The sequence below is a fragment of the Aythya ferina genome, assembly GCF_964211825.1.
Source record: "Aythya ferina genome assembly, chromosome: 2".
Classification (NCBI taxonomy): domain Eukaryota; kingdom Metazoa; phylum Chordata; class Aves; order Anseriformes; family Anatidae; genus Aythya; species Aythya ferina.
The window spans coordinates 67,146,216-67,162,757 of NC_140297.1; the positions used below are offsets into that span (position 1 = coordinate 67,146,216).

General features: G+C 36.4%; 2 protein-coding genes across 8 annotated transcripts in view; one reads left to right on the plus strand and one right to left on the minus strand.

Moving 5' to 3' along the window:
• FBXL2 (F-box and leucine rich repeat protein 2) overlaps positions 1-2,365 on the plus strand; it is a 56,714-nt gene extending 54,349 nt beyond the window's left edge. For all 4 annotated transcript variants that reach the window (XM_084511587.1, XM_084511589.1, XM_084511590.1 and 1 more), the window contains one exon: positions 424-2,365. In XM_084511587.1, the coding sequence (XP_084367713.1) occupies positions 424-531 (108 nt within the window). In that variant the 3' untranslated portion in view covers positions 532-2,365. The remainder of the gene's footprint in view (positions 1-423) is intronic.
• Positions 1,925-16,542, minus strand: part of UBP1 (upstream binding protein 1) — a 38,927-nt gene continuing 24,309 nt past the window's right edge. For 3 of the 4 annotated variants that reach the window (XM_084511573.1, XM_084511576.1, XM_084511575.1), the window contains 8 exons: positions 11,181-11,284; positions 10,380-10,434; positions 10,044-10,137; positions 8,873-8,963; positions 8,054-8,163; positions 7,248-7,390; positions 6,651-6,702; positions 1,925-4,420 (listed from right to left, as the gene is read on the minus strand). In XM_084511573.1, coding sequence (XP_084367699.1) covers positions 4,383-4,420; positions 6,651-6,702; positions 7,248-7,390; positions 8,054-8,163; positions 8,873-8,963; positions 10,044-10,137; positions 10,380-10,434; positions 11,181-11,284 — 687 coding nt within the window. In that variant the 3' untranslated portion in view covers positions 1,925-4,382. The remainder of the gene's footprint in view (positions 4,421-6,650; positions 6,703-7,247; positions 7,391-8,053; positions 8,164-8,872; positions 8,964-10,043; positions 10,138-10,379; positions 10,435-11,180; positions 11,285-16,542) is intronic. The other variant, XM_084511574.1, reaches the window with a different exon arrangement.

The window sequence follows — 16,542 nt, forward strand, 5'->3', positions numbered from 1 at the left end:
CTGATAGTGACTGGTGAGGGCAGATGCCCTGTTCTATTTCCTGTTGCTTTCCAGGATGAGAGAAACAGGGAATATGGGAGACAAGGTACAGACTAGTCTTTGTTCAATAGCTTGAAGTCCATCTCTCCTCTGTGGCAAGATACATGCTTCTTTTGGTAGAGAGCTCTTTGGCTGATGAGTGCTTTGCTGGGAAAAAAGGGGGAACCCTGACCACATAAGTGTGGCCAGGCATCAGTGTGCCTGAGCCAGATGGAGCACAGGAATTACGTGTCAGAAGGCAGCTTGGGGGGTTTCAGATGTACAGGTACTTTTTAGCTAACTCAACCTTAAAGAGAACCAACATTGGCAGTACTTGAGGTGTACTGCTTCTTTGCTAGTTATGCGTATTTCTCTGCCATTAATATCCAGGCTTTTCGTCCACAGGCTCATCTACCTCACGTGAAAGTTCATGCTTACTTTGCTCCAGTAACTCCCCCTCCTTCGGTAGGAGGGAGTGGACAGCGCCTCTGCAGATGCTGTATTATTCTTTGACAGTAAGTGCAACCACACTTTTTTTTTTTGGTGAAGAAAAGAATTGGACTGAAAGTCAGTGGAAGGAGTCAGTTTCTTGACAGTTATAATGGTGGTGTTTGGTCATCTAGTTTTGTGACAAGAAAAAACACCTTTTTCCAGGTAAAAATCTTAACATACTGTTCAGATGTGGATTAAGTTGGTTGGTGATGCTTTGGTTTGTATTAGCAACTCCTTCCTTCCGTTGGCATGAGAACTGAAGTATCTTGTAAAATGGGAGTGTTTCAGCATAGTGGCTATTTGGTGAATATTCACTAAACTCGGAATTTACTTTGCATTTCTAAGCACTATTTGGTGTGAAGTTGTAAGCAGAAGTTGGGGGCTCAAGTAAGTCACACAAAGAAACTGAACCTGCTGTTCTGTAATATATGTGGCAGATTAAATATCAGGTTTAAGGACAAATCAGCTTTAGCAAATGACCAAAAATGCAAGGTAATCATGAGCTGTTACAGCAAAACAGCTTATACTTTTTCATGATTCAGCTTCATATTTAATTACATAATAGAACATAATAGGTAATATCCAATGGTAAGCTAGTACCTCATGGTAACTATATAAATAATTTTCAAAGTTTAGAACTTGGTTCAGTTAAACTACGTGTTTGTTGACAGCTTGCCCATCACTGAAGCACGTTTTATGCCCAATGCCATCAGCCTTAAAAAGAGGTTAGAAATCCACTGTGGTAGAGCTTGTGCACTCTACTGTAATTGGCTGCCACAATCATACATGGTGCTTACTGTAATGCTGTTACTGCGTGTCCTCGATTATCTCCTTGGTTTTGTAAGAGCAGGATGCAGCAGCTCCAGGAAGAGGGGTATGCTACTCGTGTTTTTCTACGGATGATGGAACCTAGGCAAAGTTGCAGGAACTTTGATGGAGTGAGGTCTTTGATTCAAGCTGTTTGTCCTATGCATTTTAGGGATGCAGCAAGCAGATAGGCAAGTAGATCCGTAGGCAGTTGAACCAGACCTACCCTGTGGTTTTCAAGTGTAGAAAGCCAAACTCTTCACATTTGGGTTGTTGAAGAAGCTGTCAACCTCTAAGTAATAATAATTAAAAAAAATCTAAGTATTAACTCTTAAGGCCATGCTTTCATCCTTAGTTTTCCAGTGCTAGAGGGTTAGATAAATCAACTCTTTTATATTAAGCAACCTAATTATCCAAGATAAACTACTCAACAGTTCAGAAAGCTTTTCTGTGTAAGATTGATTGTGTGTGTGTATGTTTTAAGAGTTCAGGGCCTGTGTGTTTACTGAAACCTAACAGAAATATTGGCTTCATTAAAAAGCAGTTGGAGAAGCTCCTATTGGGTAGTACTGCAGCCTCCCCAGCAATTTAGAATGAGGTTTTGAACGTGAATGCGAACATTAAGAGACTTTGATGGGTAACAACAGCTGTGTTTTGTTCATGCTTCACACATTCACAGGTGATGGGGATGGTAAATGAAGATATCAACTTTATGGATAAATAACAGATTGTAGTGCAGTACATGGATTTCTTTACTACTACAAAATAAGTCAATTAAGGCTTGTTTTGCACAGTGGTAGCGGAGTGTTGTTACAATCAGATTTCCATTAAGATAAAGCTATAATAGAGTTTAAAGCAGATTTTATTCTCAACTGTACCAGGAAAGTCAGTGGTAGGTACCAGTATGTCAAAATATGTTGCCTTTTGTTGGCTCATTTTTTCTAAGAACATAATGAACATTGTAAGTCTATTGCATAAAAGATGTACAAAAACAAATGGAACCTACTCTGATATAGGATACTTAAATAAACAATAAGCTGATGTCAAATTCCGATTTCTTTGAATTATTTAAGTAAGTTTTCTATTGGAAGCAGCAGTTGGGCGTGTGTTGGGTGCAGGATAAACTACAGAGCTGGTTTGCTTCAATTATTTACTTTTACCAACCGTTCACTGCTAGGATAAACTTCACAGTCTAACTCTTAACAGAAGTATCTCCAAGATGTTAAAAGAAATGAAAAGAACGTTTACAAAATTATTGAAAAACATTTATTATACTTAAATTGAAATGTGTACATCTTATTAAAAAACAAAAGCAATTTGCTGGTGCCATAATTTAATTCCAATTTCAAGTGAGCTGGACAAACTACTGTACAACTTTCAATATTCTTTAAAATTAGATATTTGGATACTTTCCAATCAATCTTTCATAAAACATTTGGATTTGAATATGGTATGAGCTGAAAAGACACAATTGTCAGTTCAAGAAAATACTAGGACCAAACAATACCCAAGTATGAACAACTTATAGGCAGAACTGTTTAAGTACAGAAAATGTTACTTTCAGTGCAGAAAAACATAAAAATAGGAAAGAAACTCTAGCTTTGATGAATTTAAATTTTCAAAATGCTACAGGTTTAAGAAGCTTTTCTTCTAAGCATTTGAGCCAGTTATGAAAGAGGGAATGAAAAATCTAAGCTGCTTTTTTACATGCTGTAGTAGCTGTTCACAATGAACACTGCAGCATAAAAAGCAAACTATTCCCAAGCTTGCAAGCCAGAGATCAAGGTGGAAACTTTCAGAGGCACAAAATGACAGATATGAAACTGTCACTTAATACCTTTTGAAGTATTCCCCTTTGAGTACCTAGAACAGTTGAAACAATGTTAACATAGGAAATGCTGTGCCATGTCTTTACTAGAAATATCCAAAATATTGAAAAAACACATTGCCTGGTTCAAAGTAAAGTAAATATTTGGTCATATGGTAGAGGCACTGTAACAGTTTTACAGTATGCATCTGAGGGCAAAGAGTCAACAGAAAAGGTAAGATACTTGTTCATAATAGTGACTTCAGTAAGGTTTTACCTGCTGGTAAGGAGACTTAAAGGGTGCATTATTTAGTGTTTCTTAAGCAATTTACTTGATGCAGAAAGTGATGATAGCCCCTTGGTGCCAGTGGGTCAAGTTCCCTCAAGAGCGTAATACCATAAGTCCTACAAATCCACCTCTCACTGCTAGTATTTTTAAACCCACAATGTTACAAGCAAAGAGTTAAACTGCAGCAGTGCTCTGCAGAGAATCTAGGAAACTAAAAATAAAGGATGCATAGGCAATTCTTTTCCATTAAATTTGTTAAAGCAAAACACAATTACGTGGTACCCCATAGGATTTATATTAACCTGTCCAATAAGGTACTACTGATAATGCAGTTAGCTGCATGCATATATTGCATCTGTCTAGGACTTCTTAAAAGCCCTATTCTGGCATTTACACTTCTTACATACACTCTTATAAACAATTTACATGGAAGCTGTTTTGACAGCTTTGTTCTCAAAGACCCAACAACCTGATCACTATCAGCTTAACTACTCATTTCCACACAGATTAATATGTGCTCTGCTAACATCAAAAAAAAAATAAAATCAGCATAAGGTACAAGCAAGTAATAGACAAACTGGCACAGAAAGGTAAATGCCCTCAGATAAGTTTACATTCATCTCCAACTGGATACAGGTAATAGAAAAGCAATAGTGCTTCACTTCTAGAAACTGTATCTACTGGCCATAATTTGCCTTATTTCAGTAAAGGGCAAGCACCTTTGCTTACATTGTCTTCCATGCCTGTACATAAGCTGTCATGGCATTATACCTCTCATGAGGACACTTAGTTATGGCAGTGATAAGGAAGTTCACTTATCAAACAGCTCATTTGAAAGGTAGGTCATCTTGTGTTTTCAATATGAAACATCTTATACAGTGAAGTTAGATCCGAAGTTTTTGGATGATCTTCATAATCTTTAGGCAGGACTTCATTCTGCATTGGAATATGTGTAGCAATCATGTGACATCACTTCAAAATTATATGGAAGCCTTCACCATTTTCAGCTAAAAAAAGAGAGAAGTGTCAGTCTTCTGTAAATAGAGCCATAAATGTGCTAGCCAATGCAACAAAATATCAAGGAACGAACTTGGTTTTTACTGTATGGAAGTAGCTTGTTACTGTTATGAATTATTAAGCTTGAAACTCATAAAACACTGGTAACTTGCTATTCAAACTAAATGCTTAATAATGATTCTGTTTGCATTTGTTTCTGAACTCTTCCTGTTGCACATTAAAACCACATCATTTGACGGGGACAGCTAAAATCATAGACGGAAGGAAGAACTTCTGCAAGACCAATAAATCCGTGTTAGTGTATTTTTTCAATCATCTATTTTCTGATACTCAGCCCTAAACGATAAAGCCAAAATGGGACCTGTGTTGGAATCCTGTGGACTTTGTTTAGAAGCTAGCAGTACCACCGAAAGGCTTATTAACAACAGAGAAAAACAAGTCTCTAACAATCATTAGTGACAGGAATAGATTTTATTCTACAAAACAATGGGTTTCAAACTAGAATGCTTGTAAAGTGAAGAAGACATCCAGCTGATCTACAGCAAACTTTTTTTTTTTTTTTCCTTACGCTGAAGCAAAAATGTTACGATTAACAATTCGTAACTGGCTCTTAAAAATTGGGTCAGTTTCTGTAGGTAAAATCACAGTCAACCTTGTCCATTGATTATGTCAATTTTGTGGTAAGTTTTACCAGAAATAAATTTGATTCTAAGGAAGCATGGCATTCATCTTAATGAACACTCTTTTCTATTCTCTCTTTCATTCTCTCTTCTTCCTCTTTCTCTCCTTACTTTCTTCCTCTTCCCCTCTTCTCATGGCTTTTTTTCTTTTCTTCCACTCTCCTTTCTTCCCTTTCTCCCTTTTCCACTTTTTCTTTCTCTTTTCTGCTACCTTCCTCTCTTTTGTTCTTTCTCTTCCTCCTTTCCTCTTTCTTGCTTGGTCTTTTTCTTTTTTCTTCCTTTCTTTCAATTTTCTCCCTCCCTCACCTTCTTTTTCTTTCTTCTTTTTCTTCTGTAATTATTCTAAATTCCTTTCTCTGTACTTTTCTTTCCTCCTCCTCTCCTCTCCTTCTGTCTCCTTCTCATTCTCTTTTGCTGTGTCTCTTTTCCTTTGTTTCCTTTTTCTTCTTTTCCTTCCTTCTTTTTCCTTCCCCCTTTCTCTTTTCTTTCCCTCTTTCTCCTTTCTTTCGCTTTTCTTTTTCTCTCAGTTTCTCCTTTTATTTGTTTTCACTGTCTTTTTATGCTTCTTTTCCTTTTTCTTACTCATTTCTTTCCATCTTTCTCCTTCCTTTTTTCTTCCTCTTCTGCTTTTTCCCTCTCCCTCTTTTTCTTCTTTCTTTTCTGCTTTCTTCCTTCCTTTCTCTCTTGCTTGCTCTCTTCCTTTTTTCCTTTTTATTTCTTTCTTTTCCTCTTTCAATCTTTTACCCTCTCTTTTCTTCCTGTTTTTTCTCCTTTCTTCTTTAACTTCATCTGTCCTTTTCTTCTTTCTCCCTCCTTTCCTTTCTCTTCTCCTTTTCACATTCCTTCTTTCCCTTTCTTTCTCTCCCCATCTTTTTCTATTTTCTTTTTCTTCTTTCCTTCCTTTTTTCATCTCCCTCTAATGCTTTTCCTTTTTCTACCTTACCTTTCTTCATCCTTTCTTTCCATCTTTTTCCTTTTTCTTCCTTTCTCCTTTTTACCTTCCTTCCTCTTCCTTTCTTTTCCCTTCTCTTACTCTTTCATTTTTCTTTCTCTTTTGACCTTTCTCCCTCTTTCCTTACTCCTTTCTATATCTCCTCCTCTTTCTTTTGCTCTCCTTTCTTCTTTTGCTTTCTCTTTCTCACTTTTTCCTTCCCTTCCTTTCTCTCTCTCTCTTCCTTTCTCTTTTTTTTTTTTTTTTTTTTTAATTTTGAAACCTTTCTCAACACTTATGAACAGCAAGCACTAGTCAGTAACAGCTGACTGAATTTTAAGAGACTTATTACTGAGCACTGCACTGGTCTGTACTAAAAGCTTGGTAGAACTGCAGCGCTACATAGGGACTGAAAGGTCTGGCTAAGAGAGGAGTAACTCATATACACTTTCTGCCACTACTGCATGTAGTTTTTTGGCAAGTCTGCCTTTACTGGAACTGCCATTTCTCTTTGCTCATTGAAGTTACTAGAACAGTACTCTGCTTTAAGCAAAACTCCTTAGTGGAATAAACATTTTTGTTTTTAGCTGTCATTAAAAGACACTGTACCTTTTATTGTGGTGAATAGGAAACAACTCTCATCTTGAAAGTTTTGAACCATCTGAAAAAAATCATATTTTTATTATGCAGAAGATAATTACATCAGATACTAAACAAAGCCTTTTATAAGCAACTGCATACTTTTAGTTTTATTCAGCTGTGACAAGCATATACCAAATTAAATTTAAACATATTTCTGTCGTAAGTACTGCTTGTTAGTCATGTGACAACCAGTTAGGAACCTATTACTGTTGGCTGTTTTTGAAGTCTAAATATATGTAGCAGATGCTAAAGTAAGCCATAGTCAACAGTACTTAATGTGCCTTTGGGCATATACAAAATAAATACACACTAAGTAATTACTGCATCATCTCAGAACTAGGGACTCGGAAGTCCTTCTCTTCTCGTAGTTTGAGATTATTCAGGTAGAGGAATTGACATTTAAAGGTAGTTAAAGGCTCCTTACAAGGTACAAGAGAAAAAAAAAAAAAACATGTTGCATTACCAAACAGAAAACATAGTAATAAAGAAGCAAGCATAAGAAAAGTCTTCATTCTCATGAATTCATAAATAAAGCATTTTTTAAGAAAATAAAATTTCTCTTACCTGATCACTAACAAGAATGTGGATGCCAGTGGGACCCTGTCTGTAAACCTGGTTGATCTGATGCAAAGGAATATTAAATGCCAAAGCAAGCTTGCGTGTGACTTCTGAGGCTGCCATTTCTTCTAAGTAGATTGCATGATAAACTACAAGGGAAAAAAGCATATAGATAGACAGTGTGCTAATTAGGAACAAGTTATTACATGAAAAAAAATGGAAATCGTGTATATCCCTGGCTCTCAAAAATCTTAAAACCTAAATGCCTTACGTCCACTCTCCCTGTGTACTTGCCTAACAAGCAGGTAGTTGCAGTCCCTTAATTGTATGATTTACACAAATTTACAATTAAACATTAAGGTCCCATGTATGTTGAAACAACCGCTAGTTCCCGGAAACTAACATGGTACCCCTGTGCTAATAACCATAACCTTGTACACTGCTTGGCTGTTTACTTGTCAAAGCTGTACCAGTTTTAGCTTAGTTGCACAGAAAATGACAGGGAAACATAATTAAACATTGCTAAGAACATTAAGTCTTTAATTTGCTTTCACTTTTATATTCATCTACATGCATCTAGTTAATATCTTGGCTGTACAACACAGCACAGCTAATTTGAATATTTCTTAATTAACTATCCAATTAACTACAGTTAGTTTTATCAGTGGACTGAAAAATCAATAATTTAACCTTGAAAGCTTTTCAGGTCCTACAATGTTACTGGACAGCTGTGTCATTCTGAATACACCAGCTATCTTTTATATTTTTAAGATACGAAAAACGTTACATAAAGAGACCCGTATGTACCATACCATATATTGCACCATTGCTGCTATCACCGTTGCCTGCATCTTGTGTTTCCAGTTGTACGCTCCTTAATGGCTCCTGACAGACATAGATTGTTAAACGGGGCCTAACAGACCTGCAAGTCAAACAAATCACAGTTTACACAAAAGCTTGCTTGCCCTGGAAATATGGAAACCGATTTGCAAAGGTAGGTTTTTTTTTTGCTATGTTAACAGCATAGAGAAGTATACTTGAAATGCTTTTCTTCTCAGACAAAAGAAACAGTGATTTGATATCACACTATCAGTAAGTGGTTTCACAGATGCTACCACACCAGATTTAAACAGTATCAGTAAATTTTGAGTTCATCATGACACTGCTTGTTGGAATCCTGGAACATAGCTGAATAGCAACAAGTCCCACAAAGGAACTGTATACCCATTTCAGTCAGAATCAGACAGATAGTTGGGATGCTGTATGTCTTAGTAGTCAACTTTTTAGTAGTCAAGCCTCAGGTTGTTCTGAGTTCACCTAAATGAGAGGTTTTGTGTTATGGCAACAAATTCATTTCTTCAAGAAACTGGCACTGCCCAACTGCACTGGTACTAGTCTTACAGTTTACTTCTGAACCCATCAGCACCTGCATCTCATCTGCGGTCTGCCCAGGACACGGAGTTGCTTTTTAAATGTGAAAGGATCTGCCAGATTCTGGGAAAGCTCATGCAGGCACAAAGGCTCATCCAGCCACTGAGCACTGGCTTCCCAACCTTCCGCTCCAAGGAAGGGAGTGCTCTTCCAGTGTGTGATACAACAAAACCCAATCAGCGGCACATTCAAGGTTTTACCTGGATTTCAGTGCATTGTATAGCCGAATTCCATCGGCTGGACCACAGATTTGTACCAGATCTTCTCTTGTCAGCTTTAATAAATCAGCACCTGGAGAAACACGAGGATTTTACTAAGTTTGTTTTAGAATATTTCTGCTTTTAAAAAGAAATTGTAAATTCATTTAAACCAGGATAACAAATTCAACCATAAAAGTGGAATCCTGCAAACATGAACAAGCAAGCAACATTTTTAATAGCCACTACCTAGCTAGCACTATGAAAATATGACCGATTTTCTAAAGGTGACTAGTTTTTCATGATGGTGTACACATCTTAGAAGTACAGAATCTGCAAGACACACAATTTTAATAGAGATACAGGTATTCGTTTTCTATCCAGACAACAGCTTAAATTACTCAAATATACTCATTACTCAAACTAATACCTACCCTGCATGCACTTAAGTTACTACGTTGTGCTCATATATAGGAGATGCTGCTAAAGGGTGGCATAACTAAATCAGCATAGTCAAACCAGTAAATCAACATTCTGTGGGATACTTCCATCTAAAAGCAGTTCTTTTTGAAAAGATCCTGGGAATAAGTGAGCTGTGAAAACAACTACTTCCCAGAACACTTACTTCAGAAAAGGAAGCTTCAATAAATGATATTAAGCAGTTTTAAACACAAAATGGAAGGAAACATATTTCTTAGAAGCAGCATCGGTGTCAACAAAGAAAACAACAGTCTGGAAAATCAGTAATTGTAATAGATTTAAAAAAAAAAAAGACGGCTTTTATTATGGAAGCAATCCACAGATGATCTAGGAATTCATAGATGAAAAAACAGCAAGAATGTTTTGTTATCATTACCTGTAAATACTATCGTAATAATAATAATAAAAGTTGAAGTACTATAATAAGAACTAAAATGGGTCTACTGCCTCAAAGGAAACGTATCAGACAGCTAGTATTAGACTTTCATGAACATATGAAGACTATAATCAAAAAGAACTGGTTTAAGGATTTCCTCCACAGGTCTTTGTCATTGAAAATTAAACACTTAACAAGCAAATTATACACAATAAGCTACAATACATATTGGTTCCATTTTATTTTTAGAGAGCAATTTTCCACACAAAACTTGCTCATTAGCACAAACACTCTAAATAAATAATAAGTTTTAGATACCTGAGAAATTTGAAAAAAGCCTTGTATAAGTAGAGAACCTATGCTTGAGCAACCATTGCTGAGTTTCCTGGATTGTGGCTGAAGGATGAAGCTGCTGTAAGAAACAAGATTGGATGTGATAATTTTTATCGGGGAAAAAAAAAAAAAAAAAAAAAAAAAAAAAAAAAAAAGAAATACAGATAAAACACCCCAAAATAATGAAAAAAAGAAACCTCAGTTAAACACTTTTCCTGAATACCTATTAATGTCTAGGCATGTATAAATCAAATATACTAACACAAATATCTGCTTTTGTGCAAATAGAGCCAGTGTAAATAGCAGAAAGCAAACACTCACATCTCCAGATCCTTGAGAGGTTCCATCTCCTTGATGATTTGGGGAGGAGGAATTACTACAGAGGACAGAAAAAAAAGTATTAAAATAAATTAAATGCTGCATAGTCTGGGAGTATTAAAGTTAAAATCAAGAGAACTATCATTACACTTTGATATGCAAATCATCTGGTTCATATCTGTGTATTCTTTATCAACTGGAGAAGCAGCTTTACCAACAGTCACGGGAGGATATGTGGTCATTTAGTTGTCTTAAAGGATGACTGAAGAAGAGGTAGTAAAATACAAGGCATACTAAACAAAAGAATACAGACAATACCACTGTAAATTATTCCTTGATCATCCCAGTTTAATCAATACCTCAATGCAACACATTTTTACTAATACAATTTCTGTTATAAAGCTGGTAAAGATTTTTTTTTCCTTCATATTGTATTACCTGTATGAGGGAAATGGGAGACTGTTCTTACTGAAAAAAAGCTGAATAGTTTCCATACACTGACAAGACCTAAATTGGTATAGTTAAAAGGTCAAGTATTTGCTATATGCCAAAGGATGAGAAGAAAAGTTTTCAGCAGTGAACAGCATGGAAGAAAAATGTTAAAGCAAAATAAGTTACATTATAATTGAATCACATGATGCATGTGTCACACTCTAAAATAAATATGTAAGACAAAACAATAAAATCTCTCTCATTCCCCAGTGAAATCAGGAAAAAGTAGCAAGCTTCTGAACTCACTCAGAAAGCACTTTTGAATATGCCTGATTTAAAAATGCAATCTCAGTTACAGAAAAAGAAACTGACCTGTCTGGGACACTGTAGGTATTATGTTGAGCAGAGGTAAAGGTTGGAGCAGGAGTAGGACTGTTGTTTACAAATGTCGTAGGAGTATCAGGCCATGGTGAGCACTGAAGGTAAGAGAAATTTGGATTTAATTCTTTAACAATACAGTTTTTATTCTGATGCATAGTTCTTCCACTTAGACCCAGATTTTTTCTTCCCACTCAGACTTTTGCTCTGTAAATAAAGATTCCCTCCATCCCACACATTACATGCAGATACTCCAGGCAAGAATCAATTTTAACTTGTTCTTTCAAGAAGACTTAAATATATACCTTCACAGTTAACACAGTGAAGGTATTAGTGGTGGAACTGACAGAGAACCTGCATAGATTACTCAGTTTAAACCAAACCAACTAACCCCAAGCCATCTGCTCAAACACATCCCTTCATCCTTGCATGAAAGGACTGTTCAAACTCCAGGTACAAAACAGCTGTTCAGCAAGAGTAAGGAGAACTCTGAAGCTACATTTCACATTGCTGGTAAATCTAACAAAGCTGCCCTGGAAGCAATTAAATACACCTAGAATTTTCATTAGAAATGTTGTTAAATAGTAAAAAATATATATTAATTTACTGCTGGACTAAAATTATGCTACACGTACTGCTTTTTCTAAACTGGAATTGTTATGCGCAAATTTATGCCATGACAAGTGTATAATGAACCAGCTATCTAATTTAAAGTCTTCTTTTGGATAGTTTTTAAACCATTATCATAAAAGCTCTTTGACACTAGCTTTTAGTGTTTCTAATACCCTTGCAAATTCATCGCTTTAAATAAAACCAAAAAACAAACTGATTTTGGTATGTTCAAAGACAGTATTAAAACAACCAAGCTGCCCAAGATAAAGTAAGCTAAGACCATGCCTGTTAAAACAACAAAGATTTCTAATATATAAACCAACTAAATAAATACCCTGTAGGGAAGTTTCCAGAGTTGTATCATAGCAGTGCAGAGGGAGGGGAGGTAGAAACAAGTATGACTTCATAGAAACATGTTTCAACAATTTTCCATTGAAAGATCCTTTCACTAGCTGAGGGAAACCATAGGTAAGCCTAATGCTGGCTGTAATCTGTAAAACAGTTAACAGCATTTCAACTACAACCAGTGCCGTCCCTACAAAGCAAGCTTTCCATGGCCTTATAGTGTTACTCATGATTCCTTCTATTCTGTGCATTTCCCTTCTGTTGTTTCTCTTCAAGCTAAGTTTAAATTTCACCTCAAATAATTACACGCTCCACAAACATAATTGTAAAATAGAAGCTCAACATAATAATATTAGCTTTGTTCTGCTGAAATATTTTTGAAGTTAAATGCATTTTCCTTAATTTTCTGAGATTCGCTGACTAAATATCAGTGCGAGTTGTTTATCTGGACGCACAGTTTCAAGTTGCACATCCTTAACCACTACTCCTTTGAAGATAGGGTTCAACATTTATTTCACTTCAGGGGCAAAGAAGAATGCATCAGTGTCAAGAGAACAGGCTTTGAACATTTCCAAGTCATGTACTGCAGTTAATGTTGCTTTCCTTCAAAATTAGTTAAGTTGTTCACAACAACAGCCTGAGTTTAAACACAGGAAAAAAACAACAACACATTTCAGAAAAAAGTTCCCAACCAGAAGAGAGTAGCCTTCCTTCTCCTATACACACACTTAATATTATCTACCAACACTGAATCTGTTGGTTAAAAAAAAAAAAAAAAGTAGTGATAATACTAATCCTGCAACATGTCCATTGGCTCAGTTCTTCTGTCACATAGGTTGTGGAGGGAAAAAAAGAACGTTTGAGCATTGAGACACTTAATTCTGTAAGGTTCAAGGTACAAAAAAGCCTAGCGTGAAAAATAAAAAGTAAAAATAAAAATGGCTACAGCATATATTCTTCAAGTGTCTTATAGCAACTAACTCAATCTGCTTAAGGTTTTTGGAACCATTCACATGTACAACTGTCCCACACTTCATAATCCTATCAGATTCAGAAAAAGGTTTAGACAAATGTTTGGGTATCAAATCCATTAACAGTCATTAAGACTCAGCAAAGAGGTGCTTCCTAATATCCCACGTGACAGTTCTGGACACAGGGAGTTACGAGGGGAGGGGACCACAAAAAGTGCCGAGACTTCCCTGCTGAGGGCTCTCACAAAACATCATCTACAAATTGCCACTGCCAGATACAGAGCACAGGACTTTCTTTACAGACTTGTGATCTGATCCAGCAGGATATTTCTTACATTCTTACACCCAAAACTGAGGTAACCAAAGGTCTCAGTACTAACTGCCCTCCGTTACTAGTACACTTATACAATACCACTGATACAATTATGCCTTAATCTCTGAACACTGATTAGTTCTTGATAAAGAGAAAATTATATTGGTTTCCTATCTTTTTTTTCCTATCTTTTCCTTCTTTATGGGATACAAATGAAGTTATAAACTTAACTCCTGGTTTTACTGAGCTAAAATGGAAGACTTTCTTTCCAAGTATGACTTTTCAGACTCGGGATATGCGGCATTCAAACTCAATGTTCTTAACTTTTGAAGAGCTGCAAAAATTCAAGTTTTTCTAAGCCACTGTTTACTGTCCTTTCCCTTCCTACTTCCAGTCTATTAGAGTACGCCCAAATTCATGCTTTACAATAGAGTAAAAATGAACTTTGGCAAAGAAGTCCATCATTCAAATACCAAATCATCACAAAACCAAGGCTCATAGCATCATCTTTGGAGAACAGGGCAGCAATTTTATTACATTAGAGCTTTTTCAAGAAACCTATAAAATAAAGGGTTCTTGCCCTAAGCAGCTGCAGTCCTTCTTGTCCAAAGTGAAAAACTTCTACTCATACAGACTTAATTATTCTGAAAGCAGAAGTAAAGAAGTTATTCCCATAATGTAAAGTCACCCACATAACATCCTGTATGCCACTATATGAAGTACAGAGGTAAAGAGAAACAAACAAGCAGTACTGTATGTTTTTGTTGCTACATCAGTTTTGTCCCAGCTCTACTTTCTGACTCATATGGCCTCGAGAAGGTCTCATATTCTAAATTTAAGTTGCTTATAGAAAATATTTAACTTCTGCACCAATCTTTCACATCCAAAACTTAATGCTCCAATTCATTTCAAGGCCTATACCTGGAAGTCTTCCAACTTCCATGTGTATTTTATAGTCAACTGTATTTGTAAAAATAGACATTTTGACCAAGTTTAATCAAATTGTAGTTTTATACATTCTATCTTGTGACATATAATTCATTGTATACTAATATAGCAATCAATCAAGATACTGCTTTTTCAAATTCAAACCAGGAAAAAGATCCTGTTTTTGTTTGGTTTTGTTCTTGTTGTTATTTGTTTTTGTGTGTGTGTGTTTTTTTTTTTTTTTCCTTCTTCGTCAGATAAACTCTAGGTTCTATATATTTGAAAGACAAAAATATAGGGCACCTCTTTCATAAGATGGCCCCTGGATGAAAGTCACCTGTCCATAAACATCTGCTCTGAGGTCAAAAAGGCAGTGTTAAGTTTGTAGCCTTTTACCTCTATGGAAAAAGTAAACTGTCCATAGTACAACACAGTCTTAACAAGTAGTTTAATTATGCGTGTCTGTTTTGAAAATACTATGATAAACACTGAAGCAATTGTGGTGACTGCACTGAATTTTGAAACATGAGGTGGAAAAAAAATGAATAATGGAAAAGTACATTCTTATGAAAATGAATGAGAGGGGAAAGACAGATGACAGTAATAGACAAAGCCTCTAGTTCCTAGGAAAGGATATGAGAAGAACAGAGTGGAGTGACTGCTCAGAAAGCAAGCACCCGTTCAGAAAGGAAGTTTCCCAACTCTTTGTACAGTGTTGTGTTAGAATCACAAATTAAATCGTGAAGAGACCAATTTGTCCAGCTGGGATTGTGGCTGAGCTGGAAGAAATCATACAGGAAGAAAGGAACAGAATTAGATATAACCAGCAAACAGTAGAATCTTGGAGGGGCACAATAAAACGACAAACATGTAAAAAGAGATGCGAAACGCAAGGAACAAAAAAAGACAGCCTATAGAGTAGGTGAGGTGTAGGAGGAAGATAACAATACCCAGCTTTGAAAAAGGAAGAGAACTACAGAGTGGACTGAGCTAAATTTCTACAATTCATGAAGAGGCAACAAAAACTTATTTCTGAGCTTCTAGGAAAAAGTGCATGCTAAGTAACAGCCAACACACATTTGTCAGGGAAAGCATTCCAAGCAATCTCGTTTTCCTTCCGTAATGGAGCTACAGTTCCTTTGACACATGTACAAGAACCCTCATATATAAAGACCATAATATGTATGCAAGTGTGAATCCTCATACCTTAACAAAACAGGCCTCTAGTTTTTCTCTGTGATAGTTTAAACAGCACATGCATCTGCATATATCTGATCTGCATATATGAGGCAAGTCAGATACAGACACACCTTCTGATTTAGTAAATGGCTAAATCTGGGAAAAAGGATTTCCAAGGCCAGAACTGATCTAAGTAGAGACGTGTGTCATTCATTCCCTGTCCATATTTACAAGGCCTACAAAGTCAAGCCTGCCTGGTGACAGAAGTCTGATGAAGCATCCTTCTAGCTGTAGAATAGTTACTCTTTCCCTAGCAAGCAAGTTGTATACTCAGAGTTAAAAATAATACTAACTTTGTAGTAATTACTAAGGTTTTACTAAGAGTACAGCAAAAATGGATGTGTGATATGTGATGGAACAGACCGTGTGTTATATTTGCAGATTAAATCAAATTAGCAAAGCTGAAAGTGTTTCATTATACAGGAATGAAGTTCAAAATGGCCTGAACAAACTGAACAAGCGATCTCAAGGCAGAATTTTATTAAGGGCAAATGCAAAACAGGAAGAATCAGCTGCAGAATTATGAGAACTGAAAAGCTGTAAGTAGCTGTTATTCCACAATAGCCTGTGGGTCATTGCTCACCCAATTCATACCTGAATCAACATGTATGACAACACCACAGAAAAAGCAAGCAATTTTCACAGAATCACAGAATTTCAAGGTTGGAAGAGACCTCAAGATCATCGAGTCTAACCTCTGACCTAACACTAACAAGTCCTCCACTAAACCATATCACTAAGCTCTACATCTAAACATCTTTTGAAGACCTCCAGGGATGATGACTCCACCACTTCCCTGGGCAGCCCATTCCAATGCCTAACAACCCTTTCAGTAAAGAAGTTCTTCCTAATATCCAACCTAACCTCCCCTGGCGCAACTTTAGCCCATTCTCCCTTGTCCTGTCACCAGGCACATGGGAGAATAGACGAACCCCCACCTCACTACAGC